General features: G+C 36.2%; 1 protein-coding gene across 2 annotated transcripts in view; it reads right to left on the minus strand.

The window, feature by feature from the left end:
* The window catches only part of LOC123529661 (uncharacterized), a 51,986-nt gene that overhangs the window by 5,436 nt on the left and 31,175 nt on the right, over positions 1–15,375 (minus strand). For both annotated transcript variants that reach the window (XM_053522110.1, XM_045310085.2), the window contains 3 exons: positions 5,049–5,378; positions 3,872–3,961; positions 3,676–3,714 (listed from right to left, as the gene is read on the minus strand). In XM_053522110.1, coding sequence (XP_053378085.1) covers positions 3,676–3,714; positions 3,872–3,961; positions 5,049–5,378 — 459 coding nt within the window. The remainder of the gene's footprint in view (positions 1–3,675; positions 3,715–3,871; positions 3,962–5,048; positions 5,379–15,375) is intronic.

A 15,375-nucleotide genomic window follows, 5' to 3' on the forward strand; every position in this document is an offset into this window, starting at 1 on the left:
ACAGTACAACTATGCGTAATATTGTAGTGCGCCGGTAAATCAATCCTACTTTCGTTTTCACAACACATGTGCTCCTCGGTGTTTTACAATACATATGCGATATTTTAGTGTCAAATATTTAATAACTCATCGGCTTATGTATTTTTATATAAAAGATTCACTTACTGATTACAAAATCCATAGTTTAAGCCTTAATTATCCAGTTTTTCCATGTTAAAACACTTCAGTTTATTGTGTCGTCCGCCATATTTATGCTGTTTAGGCGTGACGTCATACACGTGCAGGTAGTTATTAATTACGTCATCAAGTTTCCTAGATCTAGTACATTTTTCTAGTAGGGGGTTCCTGTCTATACTGTTTGACGAAAACTTTTATTATTTATTCGTATATTTTAGCGCACATTCAACTACCACTCCTTATATTGTACTTTTATATTTATATGATGATTGTTCGCAGAAATATTATCTTTTTACTGCAATTAAGCCGTGCACATGTACGTCTTTTCTATTGCTGTTTGAGGTGTCGGAACTGTTTGAAATACTTTTGCGCCCCTTTGTTAGATTTTTTTTAACTATCTCAAACACTGTTGATTTTGTTTGAAGTACCCGTATATAAGGCGGTATTTACTGTTTGACAGCACTCCGCAGCCAGTAAAATCTTGGGCATAGCTTTCTGTAGAAATTTGTTTCAGCACTATAAATCCATTATAAAATACCTTAGTAGATATCTACTTATTTGGTAATAATACGTTATATTTAACATAATAATTTTAAAGCATTAATAGAAACACTTTGTTAGTTCTTAAGGTTTAGCTTTCTGAATCTCGTTTGGTAATTTTTCGGAAACTTTCTGCAGTTTTCTTAATTTTATCGTAGATAAAAATACCAGTGATTTATAGGATTCTTAAGGTAGTTCTGCACGTTTGATAAACCGGAAGTGATGGCGTAACGTCATTTTTCCGGAAAACGTAGAATAAAGCCAGGATTCGGCGTACGGAAATGAAAACCATTTTATGAATTAATGGCAACCCGTGAGTAAATGTATTTCAATGGCATTGTTACTATCTCTCTAAAGTTAATATGTGATATCAAAACATCTGTGACGTTTAAATAATTTAAAATAATGTCTTAAATTGTCTTGAAATGTGTGTTTCACTTTAAGTTTGGTCAAATAGCTCAAAAATAAGCACATGGACCTATACATTTTATTTTACCATATTATAGACCATATATTTATTTACGACTGTGAGAAGTTTCATTAAAATCTACATTGTAGAAAAATTTCTATTGATGAAAATGATATGAAAGATGTAATTTTCCTATAGACTCCCATTATGAAAAAATGCGTGAGGTCCAAATATTTCAAATCAGTCTAGCAAACAATCAAGCACACGACCCTATCATTTTTATTTGTTGAATTTTCTAAGTATATTCTGAAGTTTTGAAAAATCAGGGTTTAATCAAATTCTACATTGTAGAAAATTTTTCGATCCAAACGTGCAGAACTACCTTAATTCTTGTATTTAGTAAGCCACCGACACCTCACTTGAGATTTGAATAATGCTATTGTTGCTTTGAATAGTTGTTTGTTGCCGACATTGTTAAATTTCGGTATTTTACTAGATCTAGTCAAGTATCTTACCATTAATAAATTTCATAAACCGTTAGAGCTCTTACTTATTTTCTTGAGTTTAGCCCTTATATTAATTTCACCCATAGCTGCGGAGTCATTTGTGGTGTTCTGTGTCCGCCCGTAAGTCCATTTTTCATTTGACACTCTGTCAGAGTTTTAGCCAGTTTTAGCGTTGTCCGTCTGTCTGACTGTCTGATGTTCTGACAGTAAATGTGCCTGACTGTGTGATTTAGTAGAACCACACATCCGTCACTGCGAGCGTTACCAGCTCGCAACATTTTTGGTGGCAGCGGTGGGATCCGTTTTTCAAGTCGGATCCAGTGATACGAACTCTACACTCCATATACTTGTCTAAAAACGCTACCATGAACAATATAGAAGCTGTTGACAGTGAGCACACGATATTTTTCAATCAGCAGAAAGATACAGAGTTGCAGACAGAGACTCAGTGCAGACAGTCAGGTGAAGACGATACCATGTCCGTTGATTCTTATAGGTCCGTCAACAGAGAGGACACAGGTGTTAATACATCTTTTGTGTGTGGACCTCATTCCGATGACAATAATGTTGAAATGTGTAGCATGTTGAAAGATATAACAGGTTGTCTTAAAGATATGGCTCAAGAAATCAAGTCCCTCAAACAAACCCAGGGGTCAAGTGATAAACGTACTACTTGTCCTAATCCAGAAGGTCGCGATCTAATGAACACACGTTTTGACTCGAATCAAAATGGTCAAGCCGACGTACCTCCCGAGAGAAATTTTCACGAATACCGTACCAACCAAGCCAGATTTTTGCCCCAGAGATGTATTCCTCCTCATGAAAGGCCTTTAGATAATGTAAAGTCGCAGTATCTGACAGGTGGTTTTAGACCACGTGTTAACGATTTTGCACGTGATGACGATACAAAATGACCATAAAAAATCTTTGATCTCAAAGTTTGACGTTAAAGCTATGACGTTGGGTATTATGCAAAACACATTGTTTCCATATAGTTAAAACGTGTACCTTTAAATATGAAAATAAATGGATGTAAAAATGTGTTTCCAAAAAATGAACTTTGATCTTGCTCTATACACATTACGAGAAAATGTGTACAAACCAATATTTTCTACTCCTATGATAGATTGCTGAGTTATGGAGACAAAACTAACGTTGTTATCCTTCTACCTTTGAGCTACAGGTCAGAACATGACATGCTGTCTTGTTACTGGGAACATTTGAAATAATATCCCTTGATAGATGACAGAATATTGGACGGAACAAGACAATCTGCCCTCTAAGTGTGATATAGACCTTCTTTCATCTCTTGGTCTTTTAAGATACACTTCGTTATGGTTATGGAAAACATTTAAGTCAAGTAATATTAAAATCCTGTGATGAATGGCAGGGCAATGGCAAAGACACGACGAAACTGGTTCTGTCGATATTTGACCTCTTTGAACTTTGACCTTGACTTACAGACTTTAGTTTTGAGCTTGGAAAGTCGTCTCACAACTCGGAATTTGTGTTAAATGCGTTGATGAATAGCAGAGTTACGGAAAGGACACGGAACCAATCTGTTAACCTTCTACCTAAGTGTGACACTGTCTGTCTTTTGTCTCGGTAGAGTTATGGACCAGACGATAAACAGACCCTTTTAAGTATATACATGTACGTCAAAATAAGACATTAAACCTTAAAGGTACAGTTATGTGCTATATGGTACGACAAGTTGTTTTGATACTGGAAATAAATCCGCCAAATAATATTTCAATATTAAAGTCCTTTATCAAATGTCAGAATTCTGGATCGGTCACACAAAAACAGTCTTTTACTTTTAAGTGTGACCCTTGACATTTGATTTACGCGCGTGGGTTTTCCATGCGGGATTTGGTTTGGGTTTTTAACAGTTGAACGAAGTAGTATTTAATCCCTAGATGGACTGAATTATTGACCGGACACTGTGGTGAAAGGATTAACGGAATGTCAAACGGACGTAGCCTATTTATGCTACTCTTTTGTTTTTCGGAAAAAAGCAAATGTAAAACATGAATATCTTACCTGGCATGGTTTGAAGTCATACCTCACAATGAGCAGCTTCTAAAAATAAATTCATCCATAAGTTATGAAAACAATTTTTCTTATTCTAGTGGCATGTTCTTCAATCATTTCATGTTACCGTAACTTTTAATAAATCAGACGATATCTAATGGAATTTCAAAATTGTGAATTTCAATAAAATAAAACTTAAGTATACCGCATCTCTGAAAATGATGATCAACTTTTTGGACTCTGCATATCTGCTGTTGATATTCTTCCACACCGCCCGTTTCAGACTAGCCCTTGACTAAATAAAATAGAATCATTCTAAATTAGTTGTTAGCAGATAATATCATAGCTTAGTAATCTATAAATTCTGTTCGTGTTCAACGATATTTTAATCGGCTTCTTTGTCGGCTTAAATTTGTACATTTCAGGTACAACCTACATTAAAACATGCATCTAGAAAAGGTCCACTTACATAATGTCCACAGAAATAAACGTCGTTTGTATGTTAAATGATAAAACTGATAGTTGTAATGTATTTCAATACTTAATTCAGATTATGACATGTATTTTGAAAAAGTTGATATGCAAAATAATTATAGATATGATTCTCAAAATAAAAAGCGCACTAGAATTGTTCTACAAGGGGCGGTAGGAAAATATTCGGACTTAATGCTCTTTCTCAAAACCCGTTCAGTATTTTTCAAATGTATGTTTTATTCTTTTTCGAAGTTCCTAACTACGTCTATACACGTTTGTGATCTTCGTGGGAGCTGCTTTGTATTCCCTCTGCAAACCATGAAGTAGACCTACTGCTGAGAAACCAAGCCGTCCTAGTCTTATAGTTGTTTCCAGCGAACATTTATTCAGTTTTTGAAGCAAATAAAAGTCGCAGGGGGCAAGGTCTAGGTTGTGTGGAGGATGGGACAACAATTGCCACTTGAAGAATTGATAAGTTCTACTGTAGATGAGGCAGAATGAGAGGGGGTATTGTCATGCATTTTTCTAGGCTAACCTGGGACGCAGCTTTTTCTAGCAGTGATAGTTTGATCTTCTGGCATGATATGAGCCAGTATTATTTCACTTGAATCCCAAAAGGCAACCAGCATTACGTCGCCTGCAGATGGAGACAGCTTAAACTTCTTGGGAGACGGAGAACCCGGTTGTTTCAACTGCTTTGACTAAGCTTTTGTTTCAGGCATGTGGAAAGACAGGCGAATGAACAGTCCGATATTTTCCGATCGCCCCTCGTACTTGCATAAATATTATGAAAAAAAAATACATTTCTATACCTCTGTCATCATCAAAATAGTTTGGGCTGATGCATTTTTACGAAATTATATATGCATAGTGACGAAAATAATTTCATAAGGTTTTATTAGTAATACCCTCTCTATCAAATAATATGTCATTCCTTTCCACCTTCTAAACCGTCCAGTCAATCCGCACAGATGTATCAACATGACAGACAACCATAGAAGGAATACAGTCAGTATGCCGTAATCCAACGCACGTGCTGCAGTAATTGTTTTGACTTTGTTCATTGTAGGTTCAAATGTGTACTCAACAGTTGTAATAAACACGGCTACGTAAAGCAGAAGCAACATGAAGAAGACAAGCGCTGTCAATCGGCCGAACATGTTGAATATATGTGCATACTTTACATAAACAGAATTGCTCACTATCTTTTGAATATCATCCAAATGTTCGTCTGAAACCTGAAACAAACAAAAGACCTTTGAAAAATTTTAAACGCTCACTTGACCCTGACCTTTTGACCTTGCTTCTGGCAAGGTTTGATGAAGCTACATCAGGCAGTTCATTAGAAGAAATCGTTCTTTTTCTGTTTGAAGTTCTTACGGTACCTAAGTACAGTCAAGCGGAATCACTTAATATAATATTAGGGAAGGTCTATGCAAGAATGCTACAGACCACACTTAGTGAAGTCTTTACAATGTGTGTCCATCTGTACCACTGTTGGTCGCAAAATGCATTCAAGCGAAACCATCGAAAAAAAAAGCATGTTAAATGCCATAGACCAAGTTAAGTGTGATTCTCACAAGCAGTTTCAAAAATAAACATATTAACTCCATTAACGCCAGATTGATAATGGGCGATGGATCATCAAGTTCAGGTGTGTTAAAACTAGACTATTTCACTTGTAGTAAGACACTAAATGTTCGGTCTTTTTATACCATCTATTGCATTCTATGTTCAGCCAGACATGCCTTTAAAATGTTATGCAGGATGTCAATTAGTCATAACACATTTTGTAAGCTACAAAAAGAATGTATTATTATATGGTTTGATATACAATTTAGTTTACAATGAAAGAACTATTTGCTTGAACTTACTTAAGCTAATTAATTGATAACCGAAGATAGTGTGTAATCAAGCTACAAATAAATATAGGATATTACGTGAGTTTCTTTTCATACTGAATTTATTAAACGAGTTGAAAATAAAAAGCGAGGCGTTTTATCACATGTAAGCTTTTCCTACTGAAACATCAAAATTTCTTCTTTTATTACTTATAATAGACCAAGAATTAGTAAATTCGATCAACGTCTAGTATACATAAAACGACGTCAAACAAATATCCTCTATTTATCAAATGTTTGACGTCACGGGATAATACACTAGTGTAATAAAGCTTTGACGTCGACGTCGTTTATAGTAAAGGAAACTTTGGTAACACTGACTTGTTTATATAGTAAAAGAAAGTAGAATTTTTGATGTTTCGACAAGAAAAGCTAACATGTGATAAAAAGAATATTACATTTGTGACGTTCCACAATTCAACTTTCCACAATTCAACATGAAAAGACACTCATGTAATATCCTCTATATATTTCAACGAGTGAACACTACAATTAAATATTTTCACAAGTGGCGCAGCCGCGAGTGAAAATATAAATTATGGTGTTCACGATTGAAATATATTTCGATCTTACATTGAAACAAACAAATTTTCCATTTTATGTATTTTCAATGGTTTTAAGCAAATTTTACAGTTTGTCCTACTTTGTTATCCAATCAGAGGGCAAAGTTTTTAAAAATATTTGAAAAATATATCACATAAAATACGTTTTGCTTTTTATGGCATAAAATATGTCACGTATTTTCTCTCGATAGTGTGAGGAATGTGACGTCATCGGCCGTAACACAGGGGCGGGATTTATGCAAATAAGCAGGTTATGGAAATGAGTTGATCAAGTACAGATAATTCAAAGCAAACACAGAAATGAACTTTATTCAGCATGGCTAAATATCCAGTGAAAACTGAAAAGAACGGCTGAACTAGTATATATCAAATGCAGTTTGAATAAATGTCTGTCTCTCTATCGAATTCGTTTGAAATAATCAACTAGACTGAAAAAGTGTGTAGCCCCAATTTAATGTCAACCTACCATAAGCAGTTCCACCAAAAGTTCACAAAATACAAGTACAGTCACGTAACAAATGAAATTTCACAATTTTTTTACCAGTGTGCGTAACTATCATGACTTTCTGAACACCTGCTGGTACGTTCACAGTTAATACAGATTCGCTTTAATTTGGTAATTCTGTTTTGGTGCTTTCCGGTTTCAACACACTAGAAGTAACAGGTTTTTGCAAGTCATGTTTTTTCTCTTTACTCTGCAACTTGTTCAAGTCTGGTTTAGATTCACTCCTTTGTAGATCTGGCGGCAAAATGGGTTCCAGATCGCGAGAATCATCAGAGTTAAGAGGAAACTGTTCACGTTGGTACCGCTGGACGGCAGAGGATACATGTTTGGAGCGACTCATTACTGTTTTTTCTGCGTATCGTTGATTGTACAAAGTTGTACAAAGTGTAACTCTCCCGGAATGGTTGTTGATATTCCGATTTCCGATAGCAATATCTGCTTCAGAAAAGAAATTTTTCATCATCATTTTCATGTCTTTCTGCGCAATGTGATCTGCGCTAAATTTAAACTTTAAATCATTTAATGGTTTTCTGTAAAACAAACCAGTTCTAGGTATCAAGTTTAAGTAAGTCTCATACAACCTATAAATACTATAATCAACACTGTTTTCTTGGTCGTAGTGTACTATTGGTTCCAATAGGCCGCGAGCCTTTTTTGACTGTTTAAGTCCACCTTGAGCATTTTTTCTTATTCTTGGCAGGAACTTAACATAGCGGCGATTGTTTACACTATCATAACCAAGAAGAAACTGTTCAGCGAGAAGTCCCGTTTGTTCTTCCCCTCCACGTAGTCCAAATACTTTGCCGTTGTATAAAAAAACACGGCATTGCTTGAAGTCCTTTTGCACTCGACATTGAAAACACTCCTGTTTCCCAGAATTTCTTTTCGTCGTCCGCTGTCACGGCATCGGCACTCTTTATTTCTAGTCCCATTCCTTGGTTGGTGAGCTCTCTCATATGAGAATCTAACGTTTTTCGAAATTCCGCGAATGTGGGATCGTCCGTTTTAAACAATTTTACATGCATCGATTTCTCTGTACGTAAATAACGTTGAATTCCTGCTGCAATATTTTGTAAAATTGCTGGCGGGTAGGGTTCACCGTTCTTCCGCTTAATTTCACAAAAGTCCATTTCCAGGTAAGACTGAAAGTTTCCGATATCCAGAGGAATTGGAAAGCCCGGCTCCGACGCAGTTTCTGGTTGCAGGTTGCGATTCTCGGCCCATTCTTTCCACACATTTATCGCCCATATATTACTTCGAATCGTGTTGGCAGGAACAGCGTTCCTCTGCTTGTTCTTGATATCTACTGTAGACAGCGGCTTCTGAAATGTACCTGCAAAGAGAAAAGAATACTTACTTAATTTAACCTGCCACAAAAACGGCACGTGAAACGGTTTGTGGTAAATTCATTGTCATTCCGATAATTATCTATTTTAAGTTTCATGAAATTCTACCAACTGGCTACTGAGAAATGGCTGCGGACGTGGATTTTTCATTAAATCAAAGGCAATAACTAGTAAAATTGACTAATCAAAAAAAATGACGGGCATCATCGCAGTTTATTGTTCAATATTTATTTTAAGTTTCGTGAAATTCTACCTGCAAGTTACTGAGAAATGGCAGCAGACAGACGGAAGGACACATGCTTTCATTAAATCAACGGCAATAACTCTAAGGAAATTTGACCAATCCAACAAAAAAATGATGGGCATCATTGCAGTATGTTCGTCCATTTTAAGTTTCATAAAATTCTACCCGCTATTTGCCGAGAAGTGACTGCGGACGGAAGGACGCACGGAGGGGCGCACAGACGGACAAAGTACGCCATTTCAATACCCCCTCCCTTTCATCGGCGGGAGATAATGAAACATTACAAATTAGAGCAAAAATATTGCTAGAATTTCTACCTCTTGGACCGGTTACCAAAAAGCAATAAGTTAAAAATTAAATAAAAATATACATACGGTTGCACACTTTTGCTGGGATGTTCTCTTTGTTTTCTGCTTGATTACTAGTATCATTCTTGGCGTCGTAGAATTGTGGCGTGTCGACAGTAAGGAGCTGCGAAACAGTTACATCATTTTGACCAAACGGAATTTCTTCGAAGAAAAAATTCTTATAAAAGTAGTCATCGTTCAGTAAATCTAACTGATAATCCAGCTCAGTTTTGTGTTCTGTTGAAACTGTCTTTTCTGCCATATTTTAGTTACTTTCGACATGTGCATATACATGTAATACCATTCACGAATTAACACTGTAAAAAATGAATCCTGGCTATTGGTATTTGATTGACGTTTCAAGACAACTTTTTCCTCTCTAGACCTGTCAATCAAAATTCTTATGGGCGGACGTTTATCACTTCAATGCGTACGCCGACATGGCGTACGTGACTTTTAGCACAGGCAAACTGTAAACTAGTTATTGGTCATATCAAATTTTATAGAATTTATTGCTGCGCTCCGCTACGCTATCTGCGCTATGCTTGCAATAAATTCCATAAAATTTGATATTTGACTAATAACTAATACATGTCCATTTTACCCGCGCAGCATCACGTGAAATGCATCATGACGTTATAATTTCATTACGTAACGATATCTATGGTGTATAACTGTCAAATAGTTCTATTACATTTCCAGGCTTCTTTTAGATTCTATAATGATTGAACGTATATCTTTATGATCTGTAAATATTTGTGTACATCTGTATCTTTATTGAAGTATATATTTTGTATAGAATTTTCTATTAGATTTCTATTCATAATTCATATTCTTTCGCATTCGAGTGTAGTTCCGTACCAGTGAAAAATATCATTTTTCATGACCGCGTAGCGCGAGTGAAAATATGAACATTTTCTCACTTTGAGGTGAACTATTCTATATTCACGAAAAACAAACACATTACGAACACGTTGAGATATGCATTTTGCAACAAATTTAATCTCAGCACGGGAAACAGACACACGTAAACGAACATGACGTCAGACGTGATGTGACGTTAGAAAGACGCACACGACATAAAGTTCCATTTTATTTTATTTCTTGCTGCATAACGTTTTGAAATTCTCATTAAGTAAAATAATTTGAATCAAGAATTATACTATAATGAACAACGTGCGACTACAATTTTCAACCTGTTTTATGTTACAAATGATTTAAAATTTATACACAATGTACAAGCAGATCGGCAAAGCTATAGCATTTACTGTGAGTGATATGCAGTGAGTGATATGGATTATATCTCACTGATAAATCACAGTATTTCATCAGTTAGCATAAAATACACATTTATATATAACTAATTCATACTCAATATATCATTTATGGAAATAAATGGACACGTCTGGCTGGCAAAAACGGCTAATGGTACTTTGCGGAACGGAACGAAAAGGAACGGAACAAGTTAAGAGGCACCCCACGGGGTAAAATCAAAATGTAAAAAACAATGCTTTAAAACTAATCAGACCACCATCTCTGATAAAAAAATAACCTATCGCATTCGATTCATTGTCCTGGTTAGTCGCATGTTAGTGACAAATGAAGACTGTTCTTCTTTTCACTTACAGTTTAATTGTAGCTGTAACTCTATGTACAATCTACAGAATTACAAACTGAGAATGCGTGTCAATGCTTGCAAAATGTATGAGCTGCAGAAGCAGTGCACGAAACTAGTCAGTTGATTGTCTGTGGCACAAGCTAAAATCACATCAAGTAAAATATTTCTTCTTCCGTTCCGTTCCCTTCCGTTCCACAAAATACCATTACCTATATAGCTAATGGTACTTTGCGGAACGGAACGGAACCAAGTCAGGAATAAAGCTCAGCTGCATCTAATAAAGAATGACTAATCTTAATATGTTATTAACATCACCAGAAGTTAAATCATACTGTGTCAGATGTAATCCTTACTTGAAGATTACAGAAAGAAAATTCTTCTTTTCACTTACATATTGTAGGTGTATACTTGTTACTCGGATTCAATGTACTATCTACAAAATTACAAACTGAGAATTGGTGCCAATGCTAGCAAAACGTATTTGTTGCAGAAGCAGTGCTTGAAACTAGTCAGTTAGTTGTCTACGGTACAAGCTGAAATCACATCAAGCAAAATATTTCTTGTTCCGTTCCGTTCCGCAAAATACCATTACCTATATAGCTAATGGTACTTTGCGGAACGGAACGGAACCAAGTCAGCAATAAAGCTCAGCTGCATCATATGTAGAACTGACTAGTCTGAATATGTTATAAACATCACCAGAAGTTAAATCATAATGTGTCAGATGTAATCATTTCTTGAAGATTATAGCAAGACCGTTCTTCTTCTCACTTACAGATTGTAGGTGTGTACTTGTTACTCGGATTTTATGTACTATCTACAAAATTACAAACTGAGAATGTGTGCCAATGCTTGCAAAACGTATTTGTTGCAGAAGCAGTGCTTGAAACTAGTCAGTTAGTTGTCTACTGTACAACCTGAAATCACATCAAGTAAAATATTTCTTCTTCCGTTCCGTTCCCTAAAATACCATTACCTATATAGCTAATGGTACTTTGCGGAACGGAACGGAACCAAGTCAGGAATAAAGCTCAGCTGCATCTAATGTAGAACTGACTAGTCTGAATATGTTATAAACATCACCAGAAGTTAAATCATAATTTGTCAGATGTAATCCTTACTTGAAGATTACAACAAGATCATTCTTCTTTTCACTTACAGATTGTAGGTGCATACTTGTTACTCTGATTCTATGTACTATTTACAAAATTAGAAACTGAGAATGGGTGCCAATGCTTTCAAAACGTATTTGTTGCAGAAGCAGTGCTTGAAACTAGTCAGTTGGTTGTCTGCGGTATAAGCTGAAATCACAACAAGTAAAATATTTCTTGTTCCGTTCCGTTCCGCAAAATAACATTACCTATATAGCTAATGGTACTTTGCGGAACGGAACGGAACCAAGTCAGGAATAAAGCTCAGCTGCATCTAATGTAGAACTGACTAGTCTGAATATGTTATAAACATCACCAGAAGTTAAATCATAATGTGTCAGATGTAATCCTTACTTGAAGATTACAACAAGATCATTCTTCTTTCCACTTACAGATTGTAAGTGTATACTTGTTACTCTGATTCTATGTACTATTTACACAATTAGAAACTGAGAATGGGTGCCAATGCTTGCAAAACGTATTTGCTGCAGAAGCAGTGCTTGAAACTAGTCTGTTGGTTGTCTGTGGCACAAGCTGAAATCACATCAAGTAAAATATTTCTTGTTCCGTTCCGTTCCGCAAAATACCATTAGCTATATAGCTAATGGTTCTTTGCGGAACGGAACGGAATCAAGTCAGGAATAAAGCTCAGCTGCATCTAATGTAGAACTGACTAATCTTAATATGTTATAAACATCAACAGAAGTTAAATCATACTGTGTCAGATGTAATCCTTAATTGAAGATTACAACCAGATCATTCTTCTTTTCACTTACATATTGTAAGTGTATACTTGTTACTAGAATTCTATGCACTATCTACAAAATTACAAAGTGAGAATTGGTGCCAATGCTTGCAAAACGTATTTGCTGCAGAAGCAGTGCTTGGAACTACTCAGTTGGTTGTCTGTGGTACAAGCTGAAATCACATCAAGTAAAATATTTCTTGTTCCGTTCCGTTCCGCAAAATACCATTACCTATAAAGCTAATGGTACTTTGCGGAACGGAACGGAACCAAGTCAGGAATAAAGCTCAGCTGCATCTAATGGTTATTTATTGATTTGTTTTGGGTTTAACGCCGTTTTTCAACAGTATTTCAGTCATGTAACGGCGGGCAGTTAACCTAACCAGTGTTCCTGGATTCTGTACCAGTACAAACCTGTTCTCTGCAAGTAACTGCCAACTTCCCCACATGAATTATCAGAAGTGGAGGAGGAATGATTTCAGACACAATGTCTTTTATCAAAGCGTCACGGAGAACATACGCCCCGCCCGGGGATCGAACTCGCGCCCCCGCGATCCGTAGACCAACGCTCTCCCTACTGAGCTAAGCGGGCGGGCTGAATTTAACTTAGAACTGACTAATCTGAATATGGTATAAACATCAACAGAAGTTAAATCATAATGTGTCAGATGTAATCCTTACTTGAAGATTACAACAAGATCATTCTTCTTTTCACTTACAGATTGTAGGTGCATACTTGTTACTCTGATTCTATGTACTATTTACAAAATTAGAAACTGAGAATGTGTGCCAATACTTGCAAAACGTATTTGCTGCAGAAGCAGTGCATGAAACTAGTCAGATGGTTGTCTGTGGTACAAGCTGAAAATATTTCTTGTTCCGTTCCGTTCCGCAAAATACCATTACCTATATAGCTAATGGTACTTTGCGGAACAGAACGGAACCATCAAAGAAAAGATCCCACATTCACCCCCCACGTCATTACAATGACTGGCTCTAAATTTCCAGTACTGTCTACAAAGTTTTACCCCTGAAGGACAAATCGCCAAACTGAACAAACTAAAACAAGATTTCACATTCATCGATGACATCATTACGATGAGCAGCTCTGATTTACAAACACCGACGACAGAATATAACCCCTTAAAACGCCCTATTGATCAGTGCATATTGTAATGTTTGGTGTGGGTCTTAAGAAGACCTGCATAGTGTTATGGAAAACTGTTTTAGTTGTTTTGAACCTTGATGGCCTTGAGTAGTCGTTAAAGAGTTAGCTCCCTTAAATAGTTTCACGCCATTTGCAATGCTAACCTCGGCGAGTTGATTTTTTGTAATTTAGTCCATTTATGTGGCCCTTTGGTGTAAGTTATGTTTCTTTTTGTTTTTCCACTATAAAATGTGCATGTTTACGTTTAAAAGGTAAATTAAGATGAGCAAATTTCCGCATTATTAAACGCTATATCGCATTATATTTTTATTCTAGCTAAACTCTGTACCCTACGGTATATAAATCGGTCCGGGTCATTAGATCATAATGCACTAAATGTTACTAGAGATTGAATGGTGCTGTTTTAAAAGATTCGGTGTTAAATTACTGTGCCAACGTCCTGGGGTCTATGAGCTTCATTCCATCCATGTTTTATATGGAATTAGAAGGAAACCACCTAATTTATGTGGAAAATAGCCCCTAAAGATCAAAGAAAATGCCACATAAACACCATATGTTGGCACGTCCGTCCGTAGACACAATCTTGTGCGCACCATCTCTCCTCATCCCCTTGACACAATTTAATGAAACTTCACACAAGTGATCAGTAACAACAGTAGTTGTGCATGGGGCATGTTAGGTTCTTTCAGAAAAAAACTTGCAGAGTTATGGGACTTTGTTGTTTGTTACTATACTATATACATCTAGACACAATCTTGTGCGCACCATCTCTCCTCATCCACTTGACACAATTTAATGAAACTTCACACAAGTGATCAGCAACAACAGTAGTTGTGCATGGGGCATGTTAGGTTCTTTCAGAAAAAATTTTTGCAGAGTTACGGGACTTTGTTTTTTGTTACTAAACTATATACATTGACACAATCTTGTGCGCACTATCTCTCCTCATCCCCTTGACACAATTTAATGAAACTTCACACAAGTGATCAGTAACAACAGTAGTTGTGCATGAGCCATGTTAGGTTCTTTCAATGACAAAATTTGCAGAGTTATGGGACTTTGTTTCTTGTTAACATACTATGTACATACAGTGCATATGCAGTCTTGTGTGCGCCTAATCTTCCAAACCCTTGCACACAATTTGATGAAACTTCCAACAAGTGATCAGTACCAACCCTAGTTGTGCATGGTGCATGTTACGTTCTTTTAGATAAATATTCTGCATAGTTATGGGACTTTGTTTTTTGTTACTATACTGTATACATACAGTCTATATACATACAGTCCACATAATTATGCAATCTTGTGTGCGTCAAATTGCAATGTACTGTGTCAGTGGGGGGGGGCATGGGAGGGGTACATTCATCACCTTTAGTGATAGCTCTAGTTACACGCAGGAAGGTCTAATACGTGTCAGTTGTTCCAGTAAGTATACTTGTAAATTGTAATGACTTATTTTTATGAACCTTATATTTATGAGTGGTATGTTTTTGTGTACTTTCAGCATTCACTCATTTTAATTAACCTTTAAACGTAAACATGCATATTTCATTGTAGAAAAACAAATAGGGTCATTACTTACACCATAGGGCCGTATAAATGGACTAAATTCGCCCAGTAAAGCAAAGCAAATGGCGTCGAAACTAT

The sequence above is a fragment of the Mercenaria mercenaria genome, chromosome 13, assembly GCF_021730395.1.
Source record: "Mercenaria mercenaria strain notata chromosome 13, MADL_Memer_1, whole genome shotgun sequence".
NCBI lineage: Eukaryota > Metazoa > Mollusca > Bivalvia > Venerida > Veneridae > Mercenaria > Mercenaria mercenaria.